We start from the raw sequence: 27,580 nt of genomic DNA, 5'->3' as shown, positions 1-27,580 counted from the left end.
TTTGGTATTTTAGCATTCTAAGCGAAGGGCTGCACATGTAGGCAGAGAGCAGACTTTTCATGGTTCTGAATCACAAAAAATAGCTTTTTTCCTAATTTTTTAAGTATTCATTATTATAGAATACAAATGACGGTTTCTAGTTTGCATTAACTAGTAGTTAATGACCTCACTTAAGACCTCAGTTTGTTCAAGTAATTTTTCTTTGCCAGATAATGCTATTTCATCAGTCAGTCACTGATTGATTTGTGTAGACTTTGGGAGAAATAAAAGGCAGAAATCTTTTTTTTTAAAAAGGCGTGCTTTTTTTCAGTATAAATGGGCAGTTTGGTTTGTTTCTCTCTCTGTCTTTTTTTTAGGTTTGACTAGATGAATGGATAAATAACAGGGTTTTGTGTGTGTATATATATATTTCATAACTACACTTTTATTATGAAAACAGTTTAACACTAAATGTTTATTATCAACTCAAGCCACAGTTAAACCTGTATATATTAATTACAGGTTTATCAATAGATTATGGGGAAAACAAACTTTACTGGATCAGTTCAGGAAATGGAACCATAAATAGATGCAACTTGGATGGTGGTAATCTTGAAATAATAGAATCAATGAAAGAAGACTTAACAAAAGCCACAGCTTTAACCATTATGGGTAAGTCCAGTGATAATAACTTAGCTTTTAAATGATTGGAAGCTAATTAATAATGAAAAATAAACATCTTGAAGAAGCTATTGTTGTTTATATGTAAATTACACAGTACAGACTGGTTTGTTTGTGATTTTTTTTAATATATATGTTTCATTGAACAGACAGTTTACAATCTGTATGACAAGTTTATGTTTATAAATATAATCTTGCATTTGTATACAGGATGCAGGTAACAGGTTGATGATGGCTTACATTTACTATAGTAAAGCATTTCAGAAGGGGATATGTTATGCTCTTTCTTACAGATAATTATGACTTGTTTCTTCTGCTGCTCTCTTGTTTCCACTCTTAGTTCAGAGTGGCCCTGGTTTGTTTGATTGGCTTGTGCTTTGAAAACTTCTTTGGGTTATGAACTGATGACTGATTATTTTGATAAATGCATTGTTTGGATTTTCAGATGTCTGCTAATATTCTGTGTATTAAATTCATTGGGGGAAAAAGTTCGGTTTGTTATACTTTGTGCATTAGAGAAGTTTAGAATGTTCAAACACATCTAAGTTACTAAAAAAATAATCAGAAGAATGGTCACATAAGAAAAAAATAAAAAAAAAAATCAAGAAGTCTTTAAGTTGCAGATTGCTGAACAAGAGTATTGCTTCAAATTCGTTGTTTCTCATATGCATCTTCAGTCCTTGAACCTCGCTGGAGTTAGGATACAGTGTGTTAAGAAAATTCAGTCTGACTCAGAACTGGTATTTATTATTCTAGAGATAACTTTAGAGCTGTCCAGAGCTGTCCATATTTCCTCCAAATGCTTTGCTGACCTCTGTTCTGGTTCAATTAAAAATTATTTACATTTATCTTTCATGTTAAAAAAAAGGTGCAGTTGATAAGTAGACGTTTGTTGGGGTAGTTGACTCATCAGCTGTCAGTCTTTTAATAAAGTATTTTGATTCATCAATTATATAACGTATGCGTAGGTGGTGTGCTTGTGAAAGTTATGCTAAATGAACTCCAAAGACTAAATGCATAAGTTGGAAATTAAGTCATATTTTAAAGTAGTAACGACTAAAGTAGCTTTATTATACACATATTTGACCAGTATTGAACTCTAAATACTGCTAAAATCTGTTGGAGAGGGGATGCTTTTATATATGCATTCATAAACAAAAGCAAGTTCTGTGTCACGAGGAGTCATGAATATTAATATAGACAACTTGTCTTTTGTTCATTTGATTATGACTAGAAATAGATGACCTCTTCCTTAGGGAGCTATGGGAAGTCTTTAATATGAGGTGGTGTAAAGAGTATTCCTTCATACTGAGATGTCAAGTCTCATCTTGAATCTGTGCTTCACAGAATCTGCAACAGTGATGATCTACCTGGAATACCGAATAAAGAGTTAATAGCTGTCATTTAAAGAAGAGTGTTTCATGCTTCTTTGCCTCAAAGTAGTTGAATTTTTCTGGTGTGGAGATGAGAGAATGTGTGCTGTGTAGTTTTTAAACATATATCTATCTAATATTACTAGTTTGGGATACTCTGGATTTATGATTAATGACAATTCTTCCTACTCTAAATGGGTAAACAAATCCTACAACGTGTTTGGGGTTTTCTGTTTGTTCTGCTTTTGGGTTTTGCCTTTCTTTTTAAGCCATAGTTATGATAAACTGCAATATGACATTGCAGTATGATTCAGTATAAATATCTGGTGGATAAAAGTGCAGACAAAGACAATTTTGTAAACAGTACTGTAGGTGCTGATTGAAAAACATGAGAAATTTCTGTTTTCATTTCTCCTGTATGTTTTTGTGTTATGGAACATAGCAGCATAAATGCCAGCTGTTTTCCTGAAGTGCTGGTGACTTTACATAGCTTCTTACGGTCAGGCTTTCATGCATGTAAAATGGATCAGAACTGAAAATTCAATGTGATATGAAGAAATACAAGAGATCTGTCATTCATAAATGATCGTAACTAATAATATGTAAATAAATAAGAATGAATAATTTTTCTGATGTAAGATTTAACATGATAGTGTGGGAAAATATAGTACCTCTGTCGATCTGTTTGCCTACAAGTTCAATAGGAAGTTATAGCAGCTGAATCACAGTCATTATGATGTTTATTGCATCATTTTTTGTCCAGTTCATAAAGTTTCTTGACTGCTTGTATCTAAAATCATGGTAAACACATAAAATAGAACATGAGTTGGAATGTTTCTTCTATATATATTGTAAGCAAACTTTTTTTACCATTTGAATTCATCAGTGACTTAAAAGAAAACAGGTCCATGATGAAGTCATACATCCTTTTCTACTCTTTCCATTTTTTTTATTTTTTTTTCAAATACACATTCGCTGTGAAATGTCAGTGCATGCAACATCAGCCATTTTTAGTTAACTTACCATTCAAAAATGCATGTGAATGCTTTAGTAGTGTCTCCCACTGTTTATTATCTTGCATTTGGTCAATAGTAATCTGCTTCTGCTACTTAGTTCAAAAACCTCTATAGTTTCTCCTGGTCTTTTAGAAGTTTATCTAATTCACAGCACCCTATCCTCCCATAATTTTCAACACCTACTACAGACAACACAAGTTGATAACAAGTACTGTTCTGGAAACTCAGGATTTGCCATGTGAGAGAATCTCAGATTTTCTTACACAGTACAGTGATATTCTGTTCAACATTCAGAAAATGGTTCCTATACTTGTTTTAATGTTTGAATTGGATATATTCAGTGTCTGATTTTAACAGTTTTCCTGGTAGCCAGTGTCTGAGTGTGATCTAATTATATAGATCTATTTGGCATTCTGCTTGAAGTCTCATTTCCTGCCTTCCAAGTTACTTAATGAAAAGGGTTCCTTAACTGAAACTGGTTGGAAATTTACCTTTGTGGTGAGAACTATATGTATTTCCCGGATTGGTGAGCAGAGTTGTCATATCACAGGATTTGAATTAGAAAGGAACTTGGAGCAATATCTGATGAATTTCCAAACTACTGTATTCTTTCTTGAATGATACAGTGCTCTGAACCATAAGCAGCATTGCTAGAAAAGTATTGATTAGTTACTGTAATTTTTTAGCTGGGAAGAAAAAGTTACTGAAGGCTTTTGTCAGCAGTTTTGTTGGATTTTGTAGCAGAGCCTCACAGAAATACAGTTTACCCAAAACCACAAAGTTCAGCTCATTTAGTTACAGAATAGGAATATGATTTAAGGTGTGTAGATTTTATAATGAGAATGTAATTTGTTGTTTAAAATTACTTTTAAAAACATAAAAGAAAATATTTCATGATACTAAGTAGTAGCCTTTTTCTAGTTGTTGTTTACTAGTATAAAATAAAGTAACGTCATGTAGTGAATGAGTCTACCTATAAGTGCTAGTTCTGTTGAAAATCATGTAAAATAATTTTCAACCAGCAATACAATGAAATCAGACATGTGTCATAGCTCTTCAGTGGAAGCATACATATTAGAACAATGTATTTGAACACAAACTTTATATAATACAGCCATGAAATTCTGCTATTAAACAATCAAACCAGACAGAAACAATTACAATATTTCATTTCAGACAGAAAATGTGTGTTCATATTACCAAAATATCTTCATGCCACCATTTTACTTCAATCATGTAGTTAAATGATATATTGGTTATTTGATTTTGGGTTTATCCTAAATAAAGTTTCAAATATGACACCAAAATGCATTTCTAGTAACTCAAATGGTGGGAGATGTGACTTTGCTGGACATAATTGCAAAGTGAGAGGGGCTGCTTAGATCAGGAAACTTCAGATACATACACCTTAATTTTCCAAGTCATCAGTCTTCTAATTGCCATAACACCATTCATTACATTAGCATTAATATATGAAATATATCTAGGCAATTTGCCCAGTTTTAAGTACAGTACATAGTTGTCTTCCATAAATACTCAAACCACCATTAATGAAAACTAATGGCCCATCAAAATTTGCATTCAGAGTGCCGCTTCAAATCTCCAAAGGACTGTCCACAATGCTAGTGTAGCAATTTTTGGCATTTCAAATTGCTGTTCGCCAATATGTTGCTGCACTTAATGCTAATTACCCAACAGAATGGATAAATACAACAATTTTAATCTATATTATAACCCAGGTTCAGCAACAAGATTGTAATTAGTGACTGAATAACACTCTTGTTAGCATCATCAAGCAACTAAATCATTTAACTTCCATTTGATATTTAAAGGTTTCAAATTCTTCCGTGGTTTGTGAAAGCAAGTTGTCTTTATGCTAAAGTAAACTGGTTTTGTGAAATCATATGCTGTATTTTAAAATTAATATGGAAATAAGTCATCCTGATACTAGAAATCATATGAGTTACCTGCTGCAAGAATATATTAGTAGCACAGAGAGAAATAGTCCAAAATTCTACTTAGAATTTTGCTCAAAAATAGGTGTATAACATATAGCTGTTTTTTTATTTTTGGGGGGTTTTTTGGTTTTGTGTTTTGTTTTTTTTTATGAGACACTGTTGTGGCATATATTGGCCATCTAGCAGTTTATGAAGAATTAAAACCTGTATTGTTTAGGTCTTGGGGCATAACTGGTCAGCTGTGACCAGTTTGTTGTTTTTTGGGCAGGTAGTCGGAAGTGTTTAACCTCAAGATTGCACTTCAGGATTTGTGGGTTGGTTTTTTTGGTTTCCTTTTGTGTTTGGTTTTGTTTGTTTTTTGTTAATATATCAGAAATGTCAGGATTTTCTTGAACTTCCTCATTTAACTCCCTATACTCTATCCATATGTCTTTCTAAAACTTGAAGTGCACCATATAAAGCCTCCATGTAAAAGAATAAATACTAGTTCAGTAAGATTTTATAAGTTATATTTTTAATGATGTGTTAATATAGTTGTCATGCTAGCAAGGATGGAAGAGGAAGATAAAAGAATAATTTTGAAGTGTATTTTGAGTATTCACTTGTGATTTGTTGTGATTTACCCTTTTTAACAGTACAGGCGATGTAGGAGACTACTCAGCCTCTGTGTTCACACTCAAATACTTCAAGGATTAGTAATGAGTTTATGCTGTAATGATTTTTGTTTTTTCTGTCATGAAGGGAGAAGAACTCTGTGATTTGACATCTCCAACACCACTGAAGGAAATTGGCTAGATACTGTTAACTGTATATGAAAGCTTCAAGTCTCATTTAATAGCTTAGTAAGCAAAAGAGGTACATGATGGAACGTAGTGAAGTAGAAATGGTTTGGCTCCATACTAATACAAAAAGGGAGAAATTAATAAAATGGTGTAGAAAATTATTAGTAATTTAACTTTTTGATAAAGTAAATGGCATGCCTTCATCTCATTGTAAAAGAATATGCAAAGTTGGTTGCTTGGTTATTTGGGGGTTTTGTAACCAACCAACCAACAGAAAAACCCAAACCCCAAAAAAACAAAAACAAAACCAAAGCCATTTTGTGGATGGGTATGGATGTGTAAATCAGTAAGTTCTTGTATTCCATGTGTAAGACAGCAGTCATTACAAAAATTATTTAATGGGCCATTCAGATCTGAGGATAAATGTCCTTAATTTGATTTTATATCCTTCAAATAGAGAATTTGAAGGCTGTAATCACTTCTTCACATACAGTCATTTAATTGAAAATGTTAGCCTAAACTTCTAGGATAGGTAATTCATTATTGTGGGTCATAATCTCACAGAAAAAAAAAAAAAAAAGTCACATTCCCATGATTTCCCTTATGGTTTATATCGCATAGTCACTCACATGTGAGATAAGAATATCTGTTTTACTGTAATCACAACACCAAAGCTGAGCACAGGAACTCCTTGTTCTAAGGGTTGTCTGATGAAAGAACCATCAGATGTAAGCTACTACTCATTTAACAGATTGATATCACAGGGTGACCTTCTCTTTCAGTCAATTCTAGTATTTTTGCATGCATAAGATGGTAGATTTCCTTTATGTTTTTACCTAGGTTTCCCTTGAGAGTTCCATTTATGTCTCTAAGTCTTCATATTCAGAATATTTGTCTTCTGTAGGTGGTTGTCCTATCATATACCTGTGAAGACTGCTCAGTAAATGCTTTTTTTCCTTGATACTTTCAGAGTTTGTTTTCTTTCGTGCAGTAACTTTTTACAGTTAATGCAATGGAAATGATTTTTCAGATCTACAGTTTTCATCATGGAAAACTCAACTGTCTGGCTCTATAAAGTATCAAACCTGCAGTATAGGCAATACCTCATTTAACTGAAAAGGAAATGAAGTTAAAATGAAGTTAATACACAATATTTGCTGGAAATGCAGTGTTCCTGAAATTTAGAAGTTTTCTCAGTCTATGGTTTTACTGTTGGTTCATCCACAGTAATAATTATTTCTGTCTAAAATGAAAATGCTGATGATGTAAAACTCGCAATTATACAGACTTGCTCCACTTAATTATTTCATTTAGGATGTGTAAAAGATACAGAAGTATTTGGAGGAAAAAAAAGAGAGGTGTTAGTACTTTTTCTTCATGTAGAACATTGCTGCAAGATTGTATTTCACAGTAATTAATACTTTAAATGTAGTCATGAGTGAATGAGTAACTCACTGGAAAGCAGTAGTTTGTTAGTAACCTAAGCATGTCGTACTGTCCATATACTGCCATTTACATTTTTCTGGTTTAAAAATGTATGTGACAAACAGAAGATAGAGTTGAATTCAGATGACTGCTATTTTCCTTTTTCTGTTGTTTTCCCTTTCATGGTTGCACTTAACACTCACGCAAAAACTATGTTGTGTTGCCTTTGAGACTGTTGGTCAAATCTAGGTCTGAGGTAATATGGTATTAAAATGTTAGCTAGTTCAGTTTGTTTAAAATAGTTACTTTTCCAAAAGGCTGAGAGCAGATGGGGGAGTTGCTTGCACTTGAGTTCATACCATTTTGTTAACTCAGAGAATATAACAGAAATGGGCCACTGAAAGCTTCTTTCTTTACAGAGGCTTCCTAGAAGGCTAGTACCAGAACTGCATTTTATTTCATTAATTAAATTTTCCTGACAAAATAGCTTAAGCTTCTTGAGGTAGGAATATAGGAAAAATAGTAGTTGTGGATCCTCAGAATTATAATTTTAAATCCAGAACATAAGACTCCGTAACTTCCTTTCTGAAATGGTTAGCTACAGAGTGTTAAGACAGTCACTAAGCTGAATGACTTGACTAATTCAAGAGAAACGATAGCCCCCAGTGAGCTGGAAGGAGGTCATCATACTGCTTAAGGCTTGTGACCGGAGTAAAGACTCAGGCAGGGGTTTCTGGCATTCAAAGAAAATGTGAAACAGACACCGTGAAACGTATTATGGACTCTGTTAACTTGGCAACCAAGAACATTCATGCCACCTCATACGTCTGTGCATACTCGAGATTGTGAGGGCTAATGTGTTAAGGACTTGAAATCAGAAGACTGACTATGGTTCCTGTGTCAGCTTTTGGCCATTAGTTTACTAAAGTTTGTTTGCTGTCAAAGCTGTTTAATAATTATATTCTGATGAATTGGGAGGTAAAGTCTGCTTTTGGTTTTGGTTTTTTTTTTTCAAGATTTCATAGTTATTGATTGTAATTTGCTTTTAATGAAAAATGTGGTTTATCATTACAAGCAATTATGTTGACATGTGAAAATTAATTTCTTCCCTAGAGTAAAGTCAGTAGAATTTCCATATAAAGCTAGACATTCTAATTTACATCTTTCTGTGGAAGTAGCCTCAAATCAGCAGTTGTTGCAGCAAAAGTGTTAAGTGGTAAAGACTGCTTTCATGTCTCCTGAATCTTAATAACACGGTACCATCAGCTTTCCTCTATAACCTTCTTTCCGTAATACCTCCAGTGCAGTACCTCATGTCTTTCGCCCCAAGACCTCACCCCAGTTTCTCTCTTGCTCTTCTGCACAACAGATGTCTGTACATGCAACCACTTGTGGAGCCTGCACCCATTCCCAGTTCCACAATCTGCTGTCACGCTACCCCATTTTCTTCATGTAGTCCTTAAATTTCTCCTCTCTTTTCTCTCCATTCCATTCCCCATATTTTTTGTGTCAAAACAAAATGCAGGCTGTTGCCACTGTGGAGCTACACATGAAGTGACGTGCTGGCCAGCACATGTGCTGCATGGCCATCTGGCTGCCAGCAAACTGAAGGGATTCAACTAGTCAATCATTCCGCTCTTTTGCAGGATGCAGGGCTCGGTCAGACAAGATTTTGTATAGGGTGGCTTTTGGGTTCATCAGGGAAGGATGGCATATGTGTGTTCTTAGTTTCACTTCGAAAGTAAATCTGTATTTTGACAAAGGTTGCATTAGCTCTGTGCATTGATTTTTCTTACGGTTCAAAAAAAAATATCAAAAGCTAGCAGCAGTATCTCGTGCTTTTACTGTGAAAAATAGAATATGGGTGGTTGTTGTTCCCGTTACGCTCGATAGAAATAGCTGGCAGTGCTTTGCATTGCGTTTGTTTATCTACAGCTAGAAACATTAGGAAGTTCTCCACTGAAGTAATGCTTTTATGCAATGTCTGAAGGATGACATTAAGAGTTAGCGTTGCCTAAGTGTTTTCTGTATGTTCGGTATGCTCTGTGTTTCAGTCTCACCCAGACAGGAAAGGACTGATTTGCTTTGCTTCCAGCAACCATTGACATTGATGAATAATGGGAACAAGCTGGCTGAAATTAATTATGATAAAAATGAACAGATTATGTTATAAGGGAAACAGCTGAAGGACTTGGCATTGGTTAGGTAAGGAGCTCTTCACTGTGAACGTTCAGTTGCTATGAGTTAGCTGAGTCCCTGTTTTGGAAGTGAGTTTAAGTTCTCAAGTGTTTAGTCTGTTAAAATTAGACAGTAAGCATCCTTACTATGTTTATTATACTTTTGGATCTGACAAAAGTTTGCTTGCCTTTCAGAAATACACTTCCACTATTTCAGTGCATTCTTTAGTTTTCTCTGAACTGAACCATTGCCATGGACGTCATGGAATACATATATGTAGAATATATTAGTTTGTGTTAAACAAATTATTCCACCTTGACTAGGCAATGCTGGTGACTGCATATGTGAAATTTAAAGTTTGGGGGGGGGGTTTCTCTCTTGGCACATGGCAAGTCATAAAAGTACATCTTGGCTGTCAGTACCCTAATACTCAAGTTGTGATAGTCTCAGGTGTGAGATAAGGGTGAACAGTCTGGGGGCACCCCTGATGTAGGACATTTGACTGTAGTCCGTGACAGTATGGCTGTTAAAAGTAGCAGTGCCATACTAAAGAGCTTTTCCATCATCAGCTCAGCATCTTCAGTGAAACACTGACAGGACATAGCTGTGGTAGAAAGCAGTTCTATGATCTTGATGTCATCCTTCAGAGCTACACTAAAGCTATTAACTGTGGCCTTTTATATGTGTAGTATTATAACGAAATACCAAGAAGGTAAAGAATATCTCTAGTGTTCTTTTCATATCCCCTCATTTTAACCTACTCTGTCTCCCAAACTTTCGCAATATGGAATTTAAATTTTTTATGACAGCTGCTAGGAAGGTTTTCAAACTGTGTATTTCATATTCTTTTCTTCTATTTGCAACATTTCTTCCTGCTGTGTTTCCTGATAGGTGGTCTTTGCTTTTTTCTTTCTGCTTTGTGAATGCTATGACTTATTTTATACCCCATTTATACAATATGGAGTGATGGCATGAAACATGAGATATTCAAAACTTGGTGGGAATACTACCCTAATACTGAATTGAGGAAAACTAGTAAAGATTATTACCTTAAATTTATAAGTCATTAACACTGAGGCATCTTACTAGCTTTCGCTAGATGAATGAAAGACTTGCAAACTCTTTAATTGGAGAGGCTTTCACTAGTTCTAGCGGGTTATGAGTCAAAGTCTCAAAATGACAGACTGATAAGACTGGTAAGTGTTGTATATTTCTGAACAAAACTGAAGTAATCCCTAGTGTTGACATTTAAATTATGTTAATGTGGCTTAAAAAAGAACATTTTCCTGAAGTGATGTAAGTGAAATGAAGGAGACAGTATACATCTCATGTATACCTTTCAGTTTCTTGAGATTTCTTTTAAACTTCTTGCCTTCGTACACTCTTATTTAAATTCTTGTGAAGATTATCTTAACATGAATACTGATGTTTGTATCTTTATTTCTTTTTTAATTAAATTTTACATTCCACATTAACCAATATGTCCACAGCAATATGATCAAACTCAGTTATTCTATCCTGTCACTTAGTATCCTCTCTGCATTTAAGTGAAATCTTCATGACTGAAGTCACCTGAAATCCTACACTTGAAAAATGCATTGCATGTACTGTAGATGTGCATCAAGTGAGAATTCTGTCATAAATTTTTGACAAGTCATTCCTACTATAATTCAAGTATTCTGCATGTGTGGATCGATGAAGGATGTTTTGATGTTTTATGCTAGTATGTACATAGCATGTCTCATTTTTTCTATTATTTTAAAATGTTGTGTAAATTATGATGAAAAAGTTGCTATCAATGTAAGTTGGTAATTTCAATAATTTATTTAAGACCATAACTTCTTAATTATTTTTATGGTAATTGTCATGCTTCTTCATTTGAATACTCCAGACAAGTAATGTAAACCTGGAACGAGAGTTCCTGTCATCTCTGTGTACATAATGAATGAATATAACAAAGTTTGAGAATAAACCCTTTGTTGTAGTAGTACATGATCTGTGAATAAAGTTCTCTAACTTTCAGTTAATTTGAGCATAATACAGTTTTTACACCTAAGAAGAAAAACTACAAATCCAAAATTTCTGGTTTTAAAATAAAGGAACTGACTTTATTCTTTGAGCAGTTTTCCTTAAAATTGATCTGAGAATTAACCTCAAAAGCTTTTTCCCCACCTTGGGTTTCAATTCTATATAATTTTTTAATGATCCTCTTAATTTTTGAAAATTGAAAATTTTACAGATAAAAAGCTTTGGTGGGCGGACCAGAATTTAGCTCAGATTGGTACCTGTAGCAAAAAAGATGGAAGAAACCCAACTGTCCTGCGAAACAAGACTTCAGGTGTTGTACATATGAAAGTGTATGATAAAGCAGCCCAGCAAGGTATGTTAAAGTTTAAGCATGTTTAACCAGCTCTTAGACTGCATCTATTTAATTGTAATTCAGTGTAAAATACTATAAAATATTTTATTATTGAATATATTACGGTATAGAGTAGGATAATTGATCTGGCATATCTGCTGGATGTATTTTAATTTATCAGGTGTTCTCTGAAGTTTACAGTATTGTGAAGTTTGAAGTTCTTTCAGAGAATCTAAGTTTAAAATTTTCAATTAAAAAATATCAGTTAGTGTGCACTTGCTCTCTAATTAGTGAAATTTTTAGTATTATGAGAGAATTCATTAGTAGTTTTCATTATCAATTTGTTTTAAGACAGTTTAATTCATCAAAATTGACAGAGTGACAGCAGTATGAATCAAAAGTGAGACAACAGGAAGAGGCAGGAATATTGCTAATACTGCTACAACTTAGTTAACAAAGTGGGAGCTAAGATAATATGAAAAAGTGTAATATGGGGTCATGCACACAGTTTTACAAATTTGGAGATCAGAGATGGAAACATTTGAGAGATTACTTCTGATTCCATCTGCTGAAAGTGTTAAGGATTTTATCTACATGAAACAAATTATTTCATTTTGTGGAGAAGTTACCAAAAGAGCACGGGATTGTTTAATACAATAAGTAGTCTTTGCATAGAATACATTAATTCAGTTCCATATTGAGCACTTCTGGGAACACTTGCCATGTTACCTAATCTAGGAAACACCAAAGGTGCTTCTCCAGCCTGGTGCTTAGTTTTAAATGTGGTGGAACAGTAAGTAATAAAAATTAAGGCCTTCAGTACTGTTTCTATCATCTTAAACTGCTTGAACTCCCTACTACGGAGACATACAGTTAGCTTCATGAGTACCCAAATGGTAGCAGTGTCTGGTGTCTGTGGCACTAATATGCATCTTACATTGCACAAAAGTAAAAAAATAAAAAAAATAAAGAAAATGTTCTTTTTCTACTACTGAACTTTAACTGTAATTTCAGTGTGTCGTGAAACGTCACCTTAGTGATCTGTATTTTTACAGAGAACAATGTTGAGGTTTGGGATATAAGACTGAAACACTGTAGATGGAATTCAGCTTTACGCTTGCAGGGGTTTTTTAATGAATCTTTGCATATTTTGTGTGCTTCTTGCATTTCATTAAATGAAGGTGACGTGAGAGCAGACATGATGTGAGGACAATTACAAATTTTACTGTATCCAAACCTGGTGTCCTAGATTTTTTATTTTTTTAACTATACAGTTTGTCTGCTTGTCTGAGGATACCTAAGAATTTGAAACCTCATCTGTCTTTTCCATTTGTGTGGTTGGATCGTTAGAAAACATATATGAGTTCAGATGGAAAAAATACTTTCTACTTCAAAATTAGGAATGCAGAGATAAATGTGACTAGTGCTCTGATTCATATGGGCTTGGTAACTTGTAATCAGCTCATTCCTCTCATGCCTTAGTAGACTTAGGTGTTTCTTCATGAAGCTTCAAATTTCTGAGCTGCGTTTATTGTACTGTGTATAATTTGTGGTTTAAATGTCATTAAAAATGTTCATCTATTATTTAAAAGTAAATATTATTGTAATTAAGAAGGAGGATCATAGATCTGTGAGATCACGTTGGAGTGTATCTTAAATATACTAAAACAAACGGTCCATGAAGATAATGAGGTTAATACAACATTTGATGAATGGATACAATATAATCAGTGATTTGCTCATGGTCTAGATTGAGGTACACCTTCTAGGCTAATGTCAGTAAGATTTCATCATCATTACTCCAGATTTAATATACTATTTTCAGTTTTATCATATGATTTTACTTTAAAATAAGCAAATTCTTCTTCAAAAAATAGAGTTATTTTAAAAAATAGAGTAAAAAACACCACTATTCTGAGCGTGCAGATAAAATACTGTAAGAGTGAAGCATGGAAGAATATATGCATAGTAGCATAGCCTGAAATATTTGATGCATATCTCAATTTTTCAGAGAAGTTATCTGAAAAAAATTTGGGTTTGGTAATACTAAAAAAAAATGATGCAAACACTCAGTTTTAGTCAGGATTTCACTGTTCAATTTTTTTTTTCCTCTGCCTCTTTTCTTATCATGTAATAGGTAGCAATTCCTGTCAGTTAAACAATGGTGGATGCTCCCAGCTTTGTTTACCAACATCAGAAACCACCAGGACTTGTATGTGTACAGTAGGCTACAACCTTCAAAAAAACCGCATGGCATGCAAAGGTAAAATGGCTTTCAGGATTTATTCTAACTTCAATTTTATGGGAAGACCATAATGAGTAAATAAACTTTATTAATTTCAAATTGAGTAACTATACTTAATATGCTTGATCAAAGCAGTAACAGTGAAATGTCTGTTGTGGTTAGGACAGCATTTAAATTTAGCTTTTAATTTCTTTCTTTTGTTCTGCGTAGATCTTTCTGGAAACTGATAAATACTTTTTAATTTCTTCTAAAAATGTAGGCAGAAAATCAGACCATCTGAGCCATCATCAAGAGCAGTACATATTTGTTCAAGGTCATGGAGCTTATTTTTAAACTAAATTATAGGCTACAGTATCTGTAAGGTTGGGTATCTCATCCTATTGCATTGCTCTTAATATAAAGTAAGACCTGAGTATTTATTTATTTATTTATATATATATAAATCTTTTGCCTATTTGAGGAGGAGAAAGTCAAAACATAGCTTACACCCAGTGTCTTACATTTTGCTCGAATAATACAAAACAGCCTTATGGTCAACATGCCTTACTGTTCTATATATTTAGTGTTATTTATTCCTATGAAGGATTGCTACCTCATCTAGTTAATAGTAGTGTATACATGGAGGCAGCATTAAGCAACGTAAAAGTGGCTTTTCTACTTCTTTACTGCTTTTCCTATGTGACAATAACATGATCGTAACGTTTTTTTATTCATTTTTAAAGTAGTATTTTTACTTTTACAATTTTTCGTAACATTCACTTGTGGGTAATGTTAAAACTGGTGCGTGCTTTTTATTTGAAGTGTATTCCTCCTTTACGTCTAGATATGCTGCTTTCTAGATCGTAACATCTTTTTATGATTAAATTTCACTTCAATTAAGAAGAGGTCGTGAGTCAAAAACATTTTTATTCTGTCTTGAAAATTCATGGATTAAAAACTGACAAGCACTGTCCTGTACATATGTACTTGTTCAGTATTCTTCTTTTTTATTTGCTAGCTAATTTCTTCTTCCTGTGAAAAAAAAATTGTGATTCTCTACCTGAAACTTTTTAGTCCACATTCTTATTGTCTTCTACTGGCTGGCTTTTTACACAGAAATAAATTTTCAAAGAATTGGCGTGAAGAGAAAGGAACTAATTTATGTATGGTAGTTAAAATTCTTTAATAATATGAGTTATGTATCATAATGCTGCATAATTTCCTTTTAACTTAAGAATGTTCTGATACATGAACAGATAAGGGCAACGAAGTATTTATTCCAATTTTGGTTGTCAACAACTAGGTGTGATTCATCTGAACTTGGAATGACTACGTAACAAGACCTCTGCGCAGCAGAATTTCTTCCTACTTAACAGAAATAGGTGCACGTGGAGTGTGATTAATCCAACATGAAAACAGACACTTAAAATGCAGCAACTGCATTGCTCACTAAAACTATGTATTTCTGTCTGTTTTCTGTAATGGAAGTGTTCATGACTAAATGATGTGAGATGAATCCCATGCCTCAAAAGACAGTTTACAGTCTTGAGTCCTCTTTCTACACAAGTTCTTTCAAATTGCCTCTTGCTGAACATGTACAGGAGTTGCAGATGTAAATAGAGAATATTCTTAAATTTCTCATAATTCAAAAACATTTTCTACTCGTTTTATTTTCATTATTCCTAATTACACTAAGTATAAGGTGATGCTTGAAATGGACAGTGTTTCCCTTCTCTTTATAAGCCTGCATTTATTATTTAATTAGAAATACACCATAATAATATATGGATGTTTTTTCAAAGAGATGGAGTTTTCATTGCTGAAAACTATGGCGCAGTTTTGGAGAGCTATGTCTAGTGCTTGTTACTTCCTCAAGTCTTGTTAATCAGGAAGGTGCTCTAATTGGTTATTTTATTTTTCCTATAGGTATTGAATCATTTCTTATGTATTCTGTTCATGAAGGAGTCAGAGGGATTCCTCTTGATCCAAATGATAAAATGGATGCTTTAATGCCTGTATCTGGAACTTCATTTGCTGTGGGCATAGATTTCCATGCAGGTAAGTATTATGTATAGTTTATTGTATGTATCGTAAATATTGTATACTATTCTTGCAAATGAAATCAACCCCCAGTTTTCAAACCTTCTGCGTAATTAAAACTATATTTAAAGAAATTAAAGTTGATTGGTTGTTACAGTGTTAACCACTAGCTATTATTATTTACAGAAAATAGAAAGCCATCTATTATGTACATGTAGTTTTTCAGAGGAGGCATCATGGAGAACTTGAACAGGAAACTGGTGGTTTTACAGAAACTGATCATAAATCTGTAGGAGAGCAGGTTTCATTAGTTCCTCTTTCATAGAAAAAAAAGTTTGTTCCTGTCATGACACTTTTTCTACTGAATTTTTTGTCCTATGTATAGTACCTAGCAGGTGGTTTTGACAGCTGAGTGGGATAGTTTTCTTTCTGTCCAGTAAACCTCAGCCACTTCACTGCAGGATACAAGTCAACTGTGTCTGTTTCTTCTTTTTAGAAGTGGATGCTCTAACAGCCTGCAAGAACAGGCATTTCTATCTTGAGTACACTCCATTCCTTTCCACTGCAGTGTATAAATAGGAATCAGATTTTTGTTTGGCCTCACAAATTTCATATGAAATTAGGAGGTTTCTGTTTTGCATGCATGTGAAAAACAGGACAAACCCTAATGATTAGATCCTGTGTGGTGGGTTGACCTAGGCTGGATGCCAGGTTCCCACCAAGCCTCTCTATCATTTACCTTCTCAGCAGAACAGGGAGGGGAGAAGATGGAAAACCCCCATAACTTGTGGGTCTAGGTAAAGGCAGTTTAATGAAGCAACAGAAAAAGCCATGTGCATGGAAGTGAAGGAAAACAAAAGATGTTATTCTCTACTTTGCATCAGCAGACAATATTCGGCCACTTCCCAGGAAGCAGGGCTCTGGAAGACAAATGTAAATAACAAATGCTCCCACGTTCCTCCTTTCTCTTAGCTTTCAGAACTGAGAAGACATCATGTGGTATGGAATATCCCGGTGGTCACTTTGGGTCAGCTGTCCTGGCTATGTCCCCTCCCAAGATCTTGCCCACCCCCAGCCTGCTGGTGGGGGCAGGGGGGCATATTTGAGAGAGCCTTGGTGCTGTGCGAGCACTGCTCAGCAGCACTCAAACCCTGCTGGGTATCGCCACCTTTCTAGCTGCCAGTATAAGTAGAGCACTGTGAGGGCTGCTATGGGGCTCAGCCAGAGCCAATACATCCAGAAAAGTAACTGGATACATCTGCCACTGGTACTAAAAGGTGTCTGAGTATCTTCGGGGTCATTTGGAATTTTTTGGTTAGTTTAAAGAAAGAAATCTGTGACCAATAGTGACCTGAAAACATGTTGTTATCTCTATATTTTTAACCCATTGTCTCTTTGACCAGCCTTCCTTCTAAACTGATATTCTTATAAGCTTTTCTGTTACCCATTTGGTTTACAAATGAGCAGTTTAGAAATAAAATTTTAAGTTACCTATGTTATATACATACAGACATTGGCTTTCTGAAGCATACAATTATTTTGTCATACTCCATTGTCTGTCATTTTGAAACAAATTCTGCCTGTAATTCAGCATTGGAGATCTTAAGTTTTTGCTTAAGTGTATGTTTATATATGCCTTCATATTAAAAACAGACCTTTTTCTGCTAGTTCTGTTTGACTTCATCACACAGACATCACTAATCTTTTGTTAAGAGGTTAGGAGTTACATTAGTTAACATCTTCTCTCCTTTTGGCCTGCCTTCTCCACTGATGCTCTTGTACCTTGTCGTGGTTTAACCCCAGCTAGCAGCTAGGTACCACACAGCTGCTCGCTCAGTCACTGTGTCCCCCACACCGAGTGATGGGGAAGAGAATTGGGAAGGAATGTAAAACTCAAGAGTGGAGATAAGAACAATTTAATAATTAAAATAAAATAAAATTGGAAAAAAAGATAATAGTAATAATAATGGTAAGAACAACTATAATGAAAAGGAGGGGGAAGGGGAGATGAATGCAATCCAAAGGGAAGTGAGAAAAGAAAACAAGTGATGCATAATATAATTGCTGGCCACCCACTGACTGACGGGACACCTGAGCAGTGACCAGCAGGCCCCGACCAACTACCCCCAGCTTACATACTCAGCATGATGTTCAATGGTAATGAATATCCCTCTGGCTAGTTCATGTCACCTGTCCTGGCTGTGTCCTCTCCCAATTTCTTGTGCCCCTCCAGCCTTCTCCCTGGCAGGGCCCGAGAAGGGAAACGTCCTCGACTGAGTATAAACATTGCCTAGGAACAACTAAAAAGATCCGTTACCGACATTGTTTTCACACCAAATCCAAAACACAGCACTGCACCAACTAAGAAGAAAATTAACTCTATCCCAGCTGAAACCAGGACATGTGTCTGCTCTGCCTTGCAAAATTCTGAGTTCACGCAACATTTTACAGTGCCCTCATACTTGCATGTTTTCGCAGTGACAGCTTATATATATTTGTAGTGACAGCTAATGTTCAGAGCTTTCGTTATATCATAGGTATAGTTCAGTCACAGTCTACTGAGATAAAAAATCACTTAAAAGCGAGTGCCTTTGTACACATATCTTAGGTGAGAAAGACAATGATACAGCTGATTTCGCCTATTCCTGGAAACACATAGGATGACAGAGAAGTGGTGGCTGCACGTGTTTGTGACAGAGTACTAAGACAACGCAGTTGGTTTTCCAGGGATTGTATTTTTTATTATGGTATACTTAACCTTAAAAAAATATAATTTATGATATGTAATACAGAAATCTGAAATTTGACCTTTGCATTCTAAAATACTGATACTAGGATTTTGTTAGGGATTTTTCATCTAGTGTTTTCTTTGGGTTTGGGATTTTTGTTTTTTGTTGTTTTTTTTTTTAGCAGAGCCTACTTATAGGATATGCTAGCTCCTTCTTTAAAGACGTTTGGTTTTAGTGTGACTTCACTAGTCAATATCAAATTAATATTTTGGAAGAATAAGATGCATGTACTAATTTTTACCTTTTTGGAAAAATGAGATTTGAGGAAGGATGAAATTGAGGTTTGCCAGCTTGCGTGATAATCAGTTACAGCACAAGAAACATGAGTAGGATTGACAATGACAAATGCATTGCTAAACATGAATGTAAATCATCTCTAGCAGTGAAATCACAAGGGGATACTGTGTTATAAAAAGTTACGATACAGCTTTCAACTACATTTCAGCTTAAGCAATTGTTTTTTCTCAATTTTATACCCTACCTTGAATTTTCTGAATTCATTCCTAAAACCTTTGCTCATCAAATAAGATTCAGAGGGGAAAATGGAGGTACTTTTCAGTTTTTATTTTGAGTTTTTTTAATTATTGACTATTGCTTGCATTTCATTCTTAATTGTGAAACTTTCCCAAATTTTGATCTACTGTCAGTAATGTTTAGGTATGCAAAGTGGCTAAATTACAGTATAGTGCATTATAGTTAAAAGACTTAGGCAATATTTTTTGCAGACATGAAAGACCTAAGATAAATACACCTTTTATCTCCCTGAGTCTTGGTACTTCAAACTTTTCATTAAAGAACAAGTGTAATTTTGTCCTTTAGAATTTTTCAGAAGTCATTGGGAAGTGGGGTTGCCAGTGTTGTTTAAGATACAGGTTTATAACATTGAGTGTGATCCTAGTAGCCTTTCATTTTGGTATTGTTAAAGGTAATCACATTGATTCTGAAGCTGCAGAAGACTTTTTGATAGTATGTCAGTCAAATACTCACTGTTTTTTTCCTCTTAAAATTGTTCCAGGAAGCTCACCATTCTTTTTACCTTAATATCTGGTTTGCATTTGTTGAAGTCATTATTTCAAATGGTGGGAGGTACTGTGTGCTTAAGTGTGGTCTGGTTGGAGGAGAATCTGCGTGGCAGAGAAACACTACTGTATTTGAGGCGTTAAGGGCATTTTAAGTATTGAAGAAACGAGAACATTGTGTTTAGTGTCAGAATGATGGTCTTCAAACTGATGGGTAGAACTATGTCTGTAAGAAAGAGATTATGTTCATCAGGAGACACTACCTTAACTCCTGCTGACTTGGAGGGCACAAACTACTTAATGAGGAGTAACATTTCTGTCTAAAGTACAATACAGAGCAGTAACATTAATGTTTTCATTAATAACAAAAAGCCTCCATAAAGGTGGGCTGATAGTTAAAATTGTTGATATTTTTGAAATAATAAAGTGTTATTGCTGAGCTCCTTTCAGTTCTGCAGCAGTTAATCTCAGAAACAGTTTAAGATTTGCAAGATTTTGTCTCAGTGAAAAGCAGAGTCTTCCCAGTCCCTCACTGAGTTTTGCTGAACTTAATGGGAGCTGGGAACCCAGAGGTGTTCTGTCACATTTTTCCACGCTTCCGTCTCAATTGTCTGTCCCACTCATGCTATCATTATTCCTCCAGGTGTTTGTATCTGTGGTGTACGTAAAGGTATGTATAGGTGGGAGGAGAATAGATTTTACTCTCTTTGTCAAAATAAGCATTTTGAACATTTACAGACTAAGAGTTAATATTCAGCAAATACTTCATATGTTGAATTTTGAGTTACAGGATTTTACTGGCAAAATACTAATGCATTAAATTGCATTAATTTTCAGGGATAAGCTGCCTGCAGACTGTAGGCATCAATGTGAGGCCATGTTTACTAATACTTGCCACTTATTAAAATGTTTGCAGAAGCTGCATGAAGCTGCAGACAGTTGTTTCTCATTTTGTGGTGACTGTTGTGTCCAGGTAGTAGTTCTCTTCGGATTCCAGCAATAGAATAGCTACTGAAAGCACCAAATTGAGTATAGGCCTTCTTTCCATCTATTTGAAGCCAGAACTGACTTCAGGAACCAGATGCTGAAGGGAGTTTCCATCTCCGTGTCATTTTCAGAAGTAATTAGGAAAGCAAAACAGGTTTGTGCGATTACAGTATTAATAGTGCTACCTGACAGAGACAGCACTGACACACAGATCTGTGAAAATGTCACCCACTTTTTTAAGTGAACAGACTACAACAAAATAAAGGCCAGTTGCTTAATCTGAATTCGTGTTGGCTTCTTCTGCATGGCATGCATCTTCAGTGGTTGAGTCTTACTGAGAATGTTACTCCATGTTTTATTGAGATACAGAGAACTTTGTTTATTAATAGAAAGGAACCCATAAAAATTGCCGTATCCATAAAGTCAAGGGTGTTTGTCGTTTGGATCATAGCATCTGTATCCAAGTGCGAACCAAAATTCAGCAAATTTGTATTTGAAACCCAGAGGGATCTTTATTAGTTTGTTGACAACAAATTCCTTGGCTACTTTCACACAGTACAGGAAAAGAGTATAGTATGCTCTCTCTGTATATAGCTGTGTTTAATGAAGATTTAATTCAGGATACAAAATTTTGGCAAGTAAGACAGAAGACTGTAAAAGAATATCATTTTAAGGAAGTGATGTGTTAGCTGAGGTTTAGTATCAGCGTATGGTTGGGTAATTATTATCTTTGCATACTCAAGCTGTTATCATTTACTATTAAGGATACTTTCTAGAAGCGGTGAACTGCATGTACTTTGTGGACCTCCTCCAATACAGAAAATATTACTTGAGTTTCCCTGGTTAGTTCCAGTCTCAAAACTACTTACATAATTTTTGTTTGTAGAACCAATATATTCTGCTTTAAAATGCTGATCATTTTACAGGAACACTACCAATTAAATAAAAATCCAATCTGGCAGATGTTAAAACCACACTTCCTGTAATATTTATCTTGGAAATGTGTTTTCCTTGATTATTGGGAAGTATTTTTGTATCTCTTGAAGTTATATCTGCGCATCTCCATGATTTTCTATGTCCTCACCATTCATGTTTGTACATGTATGTAACTATTAGTTACTTTCTACCTATTTACATTCAGGTCAGATATATTGTGTATTAAGGAAATGTTGATCATTAGCAAAACAAAGCCGTTTCATAAAATACTGCATTTTACAGGAAGTAAATAAGTAATTTAGATAGACTTTTAATGGCTGTTTTGTGTAATTATATATTTTAAAGAGAGAGACAGGGGTGTTTTTTTTTAAAAAATGGTTTTATCTCTTTAATATGTGACTATCTGGAAGCAAATCCAGGTAATTCAGTTGTTTGAATTTTTTGATTACTGAAAACTACTACTTTCAGATGACAAGACTACCAAATCATTTCTGCTATATACATTAAGATTCAGTCATGGAAGTTAAACCACAGAGATCTCTTGTTTCTTACAACAGTTTCTAAGCTGTTATGTGGATTCTTGCTCACATGGCTGACTTAAATACTCATAGCATGAATACAAAATGGTTTATTTTTATGGAGATGAATTAGAGTGGAATATGAAATACATAAAATTCACTTATAGAATGTCTTATCCAGTTGGTAAACATAATAGATATTTTCAGATGAGACTTTTTAGTAATTTTGTATATCTTGTATTCCACTGAAGGGTGTTCAGCATACACTTGCACACAATTGTAGATCAGTATCTTATTGTTGAATGTATATGCAGCTAGTATTAATATCCATCTAGTTCTTGTACTTATTTGAAATAAGTAGCACAATACATGGCTCCCATATGTGATAATCAATCTATATATTAGAGGTACTTGAAGTAAGAATTTGTCATTTGGCTAGGGTTCTTGAGCATACAAAACTGGTTTGGTCTATAAATTGAGTTGTCTGCGTAAGTTTTGTTTTTTCTTTTATACATACATACATATATATATATTTACACACACACACACTTCTATGTGTATATATATGTATATATATATATTTATATATCTATGAATATGTATAGTATATAAATAAGCAACACACACTCTTTCAGAATTTGAAGCAGATATATAAAGTGTGGGAAAAAAAAGAAGGAACAAATATAGTTTATCTCCAAGCAATGTCTTTCCCAGGCAAAACAGCCCACTGGGGAGGTCCCCAGCAGATGACTTTGAAACCAGAATGTGGGTTGCAGAATATCTGCATTGTTAACTCAGAGCTCTGTCAATGGAAATACTTATAATTCTGCTTGAGGGTCAACAGTTTGTTTGCCCCATCTCCTTATTAAGGGTACTTTGTAGCAACAGAAAGAAATGCATGTCTGAGCTTTGGCCACTCCACATTGTCAGCCTGGCTGACAAGTTTAAGTGGTCAGTGAAAACAGGTTTGTACTCTTAAGACTACATAATGGTCCCTCTCTTACACCTTATATGCAGAATGGCAGGGAAGACAGCTGAAATGCCTTAAAGCACCAAAAAAGACTCACTGAAAGCTGTCAGGACATTTAAAATAAAAGATTAATTGTGGTTACAGTAAATTCTTTATTTTCAGTGTATCATTCTCAAATGCAACATTTTTTTTTCTAGTTAATATTGTATACTGCCAAAAATCAATCTGTATGATTACTGAAGGAAAAGACTGTAAAGGCAGTTTTACACTGCGTTTTTTCAGACTCCCGAGTATTTTGGAATGGGGGGTTAATAAACAAAATGATATGTTTTTCAAACATTATCCTATTAGAAAAAAAAAGAAAAAAGACAGCATATTTATTGTGAGTTTTAACAATGGTAGTAGCTTCCACCTGTTGTTATATCCCTGTTCTGTTCTATGTGCAGTACTAAACAACCAGCAGAAAACCTGGAATTCTGATATAATCATTTTAAATAAAATTTAAAAAGGAAAAAGAATGAGTAATTAAAGATGATAGTTTTGATACCATTCTTTTGTTTAATCTAAGGTTATTAATAAAATTATAATTGACAGTTTTTACAGTTACTGATGTGGATACTTGGACTGAAGTAACTGAATTAGTCTCAGAATCCTTGCTATGTATTTTATAGGAAATGATACAATCTATTGGACAGACATGGGTTTCAACAAAATTAGCAGATCTAAACGAGACCAAACATGGAAAGAAGACATTGTTACAAATGGTTTGGGAAGAGTTGAAGGCATTGCAGTGGACTGGATAGCAGGTAGGTCTTCACCTACTTCAGGACTTGTCATGATTTCTCCCAGTACACTCTTGTATCTTCAGCTCAAGATTAACTTGATTTGCTTTCATCGCTAATTTCTAATATTCTAAATGTCTGGATATTTTTCTTTGAAGATACAACCACTTGTTTTTGTAGTGTTACTACAGACAGAAAAAATACTTAAATATCTTGGATGCTATTTATTAGATGAGCAGTCTCAACTGGGACAACCACAAATACAAGTGTATACTTTAAAATGAAAGGCTGAGTAAGCCTTAAAATTGCAAATAAAAGACACATATAATTAAAATAAAGCAGTTAGTTTCTGGTCCTAACTTAAGCACTTAAGATTTAAACACTTTTCAAGTAGTCTTTTCTTTTTCCAGTAACTTAAATGTATTTTTTCCTAGGTAACATATATTGGACGGATCATGGCTTCAACTTAATAGAAGTTGCCAGGCTCAATGGCTCATTCCGATATGTTATTATATCCCAGGGTTTGGACCAGCCAAGATCTATTGCGGTACACCCAGAAAAAGGGTAACATGTCCATGGCTACTTGCATTTCTTTTAAAGTTTGCATGCTAGCATTGAAGCTCTTAGATAGGTCAATCAAGGCCATTGTTCTAATGGATAAGCAGTTAAAACCAAAATGTATCGTATTGGAAACTATTGTACTGTCACTAAGCACGGGTGGAAAGAAGTGTTGTTCTTGTCATATGTTGAGTTTTTTCATTGGTCTCTGTATGCATGACATACCGTACTTTCTTTGCAAAACAGTTTTCATTTTCTAAGGCATCGTTTCAACCAAAATTTAGACATTGCTTGGAAGCATGCTTAAATCTGTTCTTAAATTTCCAGCAGATCCGAGGAAGTGACATTAGCTAATGAAGACCTCAATGTCATGATGAAATTGTAGAAAACTGTGATCCTTGGTAGTTATAAAACCTAGTATCGTGTAATATCCCACTACAACAACCAAGGAGATTGCCCAAGGTAGCTGAAAGTAATGTGAGATGAAGCGTGTGGGGAAGAGGAAGGGTTGTCAAAAATAACATCTGTATTTGTTCAACTGTTTGTTGAGAGTAGGGACTACACTGCAGCATTAACAGAAAGAGAGAATGTTGTCACTTTCCAGCTCCAAAATGATTATTAGCAGCGCTACATGTAAAACTGAAGCAGTAAATTGTGCGAGGAATTCCCATCTTTTTTTATCCATGGGAACAGGAAATATACTTTCTCAGGAAAAAGCATATATTCAAGACTTAGTTGATTTAACTGCTACACTTGCCCTGCTAAAACTGAAGCAGTAAACAGTGTGTATCAAAATCTTGATGAAGAATGCGAGCAACTAACTGCCCCCAAACCCAGAGATGACACTGTAGCTCATTTTGCCCAGATTCAATCAAATCAGCAGCTCAGTATTTTCAGGAAAGCAGTCTCTACCCAGAGGAGTTTGCAGCCATAGTGATGAAGATTTCTGACTTCTCACTGAGGCCAGATTGATACAGTGGTGCAAAGTGTCGTTTTGGATCTTTGCCATGATTTGTTCTAGGAGGATTTAGACTTGGATATCTGTGTATTTTGCAGACCAGAGCATTGCAACAATGTATCGAAGAATGAAGGTGAATGCAGTAACTGGTTTTATTTTCCACATAATGTGATAGCTTTTGCCACAAATCATTACAGCTGTGTTCATATAGCACCACTGGTTGCTTGGCAGTATCTGCTCATAGTTTAGGATTAATACTGTTCTTCAGAGTAGGATCTTCTTCAGATCCTAGTCAGGTTCTGGCTGAACTAGTAATTATATTTTTGTCTTTAATGTACCAGAATAGCATTTTGTTAGAAAAAAATTAAAAATAACAAAAAACTTTTAAAGGTAAGTACACAAAAGCCTAATAAAGTTCTTCTGGCCAGAAGGGTAGACCAAGTTTCTTCCAAATGATGGTTAATTTGCAGTGTAATTTTCCTCAACATGCATGCAGTGTGTTTGGTGTACACATACACAAATAGGTTTTCACCCCTTACGTGAAAGGAAGGGAAAAGCTCCCGTGCAGTCCATGAGGACTAGGTGCAGCAGATGGAGTTTCTCTGGACAATACTTAAATATTAAAATGATATGGATTATATAAATAAAATCCATTGTTTTCAACTAGAAATGGTAAAAAGTATAGTGAACACTTCTGCAGTATTTGGAGAGGAAGATGGGTTGTAGCTGAGATCCAGCATTTAACAGTTGCTATAGGGAAAAGTAAATGCAGAACCCTTGACAGAATATTTCCTATTGATAGGAAAGTTGTTTTTTTACTAAAGTGTGCGTTTTATTATTTTAATGACAATATTATCACACCATGCTTTCTCACTCAACGGTTCGTAGTTTTACTTTACCAAAATGTTAAGTATGCACATATTCAGATGAAGTAATAGCCAGTAATACTAACAAAATTATTTAAAAAGAAACAGTTCCTGTTTTTAAGTTAATGGATATTTAGAGATGTGATGGAACCATCATCTTAGACCTTAGAATAGGATAGGTTAATGCCACCAAAAAGCAGTAATTAATACCATGTAGGTAAAATGTAATTTGGAGGTTAAATTATTGCAGTTGAAACAATAAAACAGTAAAGAAAAGAAATAATAACTGTAGAAATGAACTCGCTTGTGAAACATTCCTTAGATGTCTTAATCTTGTTGAGTTTTATAGTTAGTTTTGGATGCATTTAGAATGCTTAAGAAAACATAGGAGCTTGAGAGGACCACAAATTAGTAATTGAATAGAGTGGTGTATCTTCTGTGAAGGTAGGTTAGCATCACATATCTCTCTAATATTGTGCCGCAAAATGATATCTTGAAGTGTCTCCAGTCCAAGTTACTTCAGAAGGATAGCGATGTTTTGCTAGTGAAGTACATGGTATACCTTTCTACGGGAAGATTAAGACTTTTTCACCCTCTGTGTTATTGCCGTATCTCTTTCCCTTTATGAGGCAAAACTTTCAAAGGTATTCCTCCCCCCCCCTTCCCCTGACTTCACATTCATTTCTCTTGGAGCTTGAGTTGACAGCTATAAGAATAGAGATGAAAATAGCAGTTATTAGATCTCGTTGAATCTGCCAGTTATACCAAGATGAGTAGCAGCCAGCATTCAGCTGGCTGGTAACATAATTTATTGTTACTAAGGCAAAAGTTAAGAATGTGTAGTCATACAGAGAAGTGCCTTTGTCCCTCATCAGGTATACTTACTCATAAAACATACACTTGGCTGACTTTGTTCCCCACCTCCCCAATGAAATAATAGTTTTCTGATCATGCTCAGAATTGTGATTGAAATATGGAGTTAAGCTCATACTGAAATAATTCTTAGACTTTGAAGATACCTTATTAAAAAAACTTTGCGAATTTAATTTGTGTTTGGGGGGGTTGGGGGTATGGAGTTTAAACTCTGATTTAATTTTTTCCAAAGACATTTTTGTGAGGATTTTAGGCCGGCATCAAATTTCCATTACTTGCATCTCTATGTCAGCTATGTAAATTATATGT

The 27,580-nt window shown here is 34.7% G+C and overlaps 1 protein-coding gene across 1 annotated transcript in view; it reads left to right on the top strand.

Annotated features, from left to right (window-relative positions):
* Window positions 1–27,580, top strand: part of LRP1B (LDL receptor related protein 1B) — a 470,964-nt gene that overhangs the window by 258,566 nt on the left and 184,818 nt on the right. Inside the window, exons 30-35 of the mRNA XM_056350419.1 lie at window positions 502–651; window positions 11,632–11,772; window positions 13,889–14,014; window positions 15,902–16,033; window positions 23,906–24,040; window positions 24,451–24,580. Of these exons, the coding sequence (XP_056206394.1) occupies window positions 502–651; window positions 11,632–11,772; window positions 13,889–14,014; window positions 15,902–16,033; window positions 23,906–24,040; window positions 24,451–24,580 (814 nt within the window). The remainder of the gene's footprint in view (window positions 1–501; window positions 652–11,631; window positions 11,773–13,888; window positions 14,015–15,901; window positions 16,034–23,905; window positions 24,041–24,450; window positions 24,581–27,580) is intronic.

The sequence above is a fragment of the Falco biarmicus genome, chromosome 8, assembly GCF_023638135.1.
Source record: "Falco biarmicus isolate bFalBia1 chromosome 8, bFalBia1.pri, whole genome shotgun sequence".
Lineage (NCBI taxonomy): Eukaryota > Metazoa > Chordata > Aves > Falconiformes > Falconidae > Falco > Falco biarmicus.
Note: the sequence above shows the minus strand (reverse complement) of the source record. Positions and strands in the feature narration are given on the sequence as shown.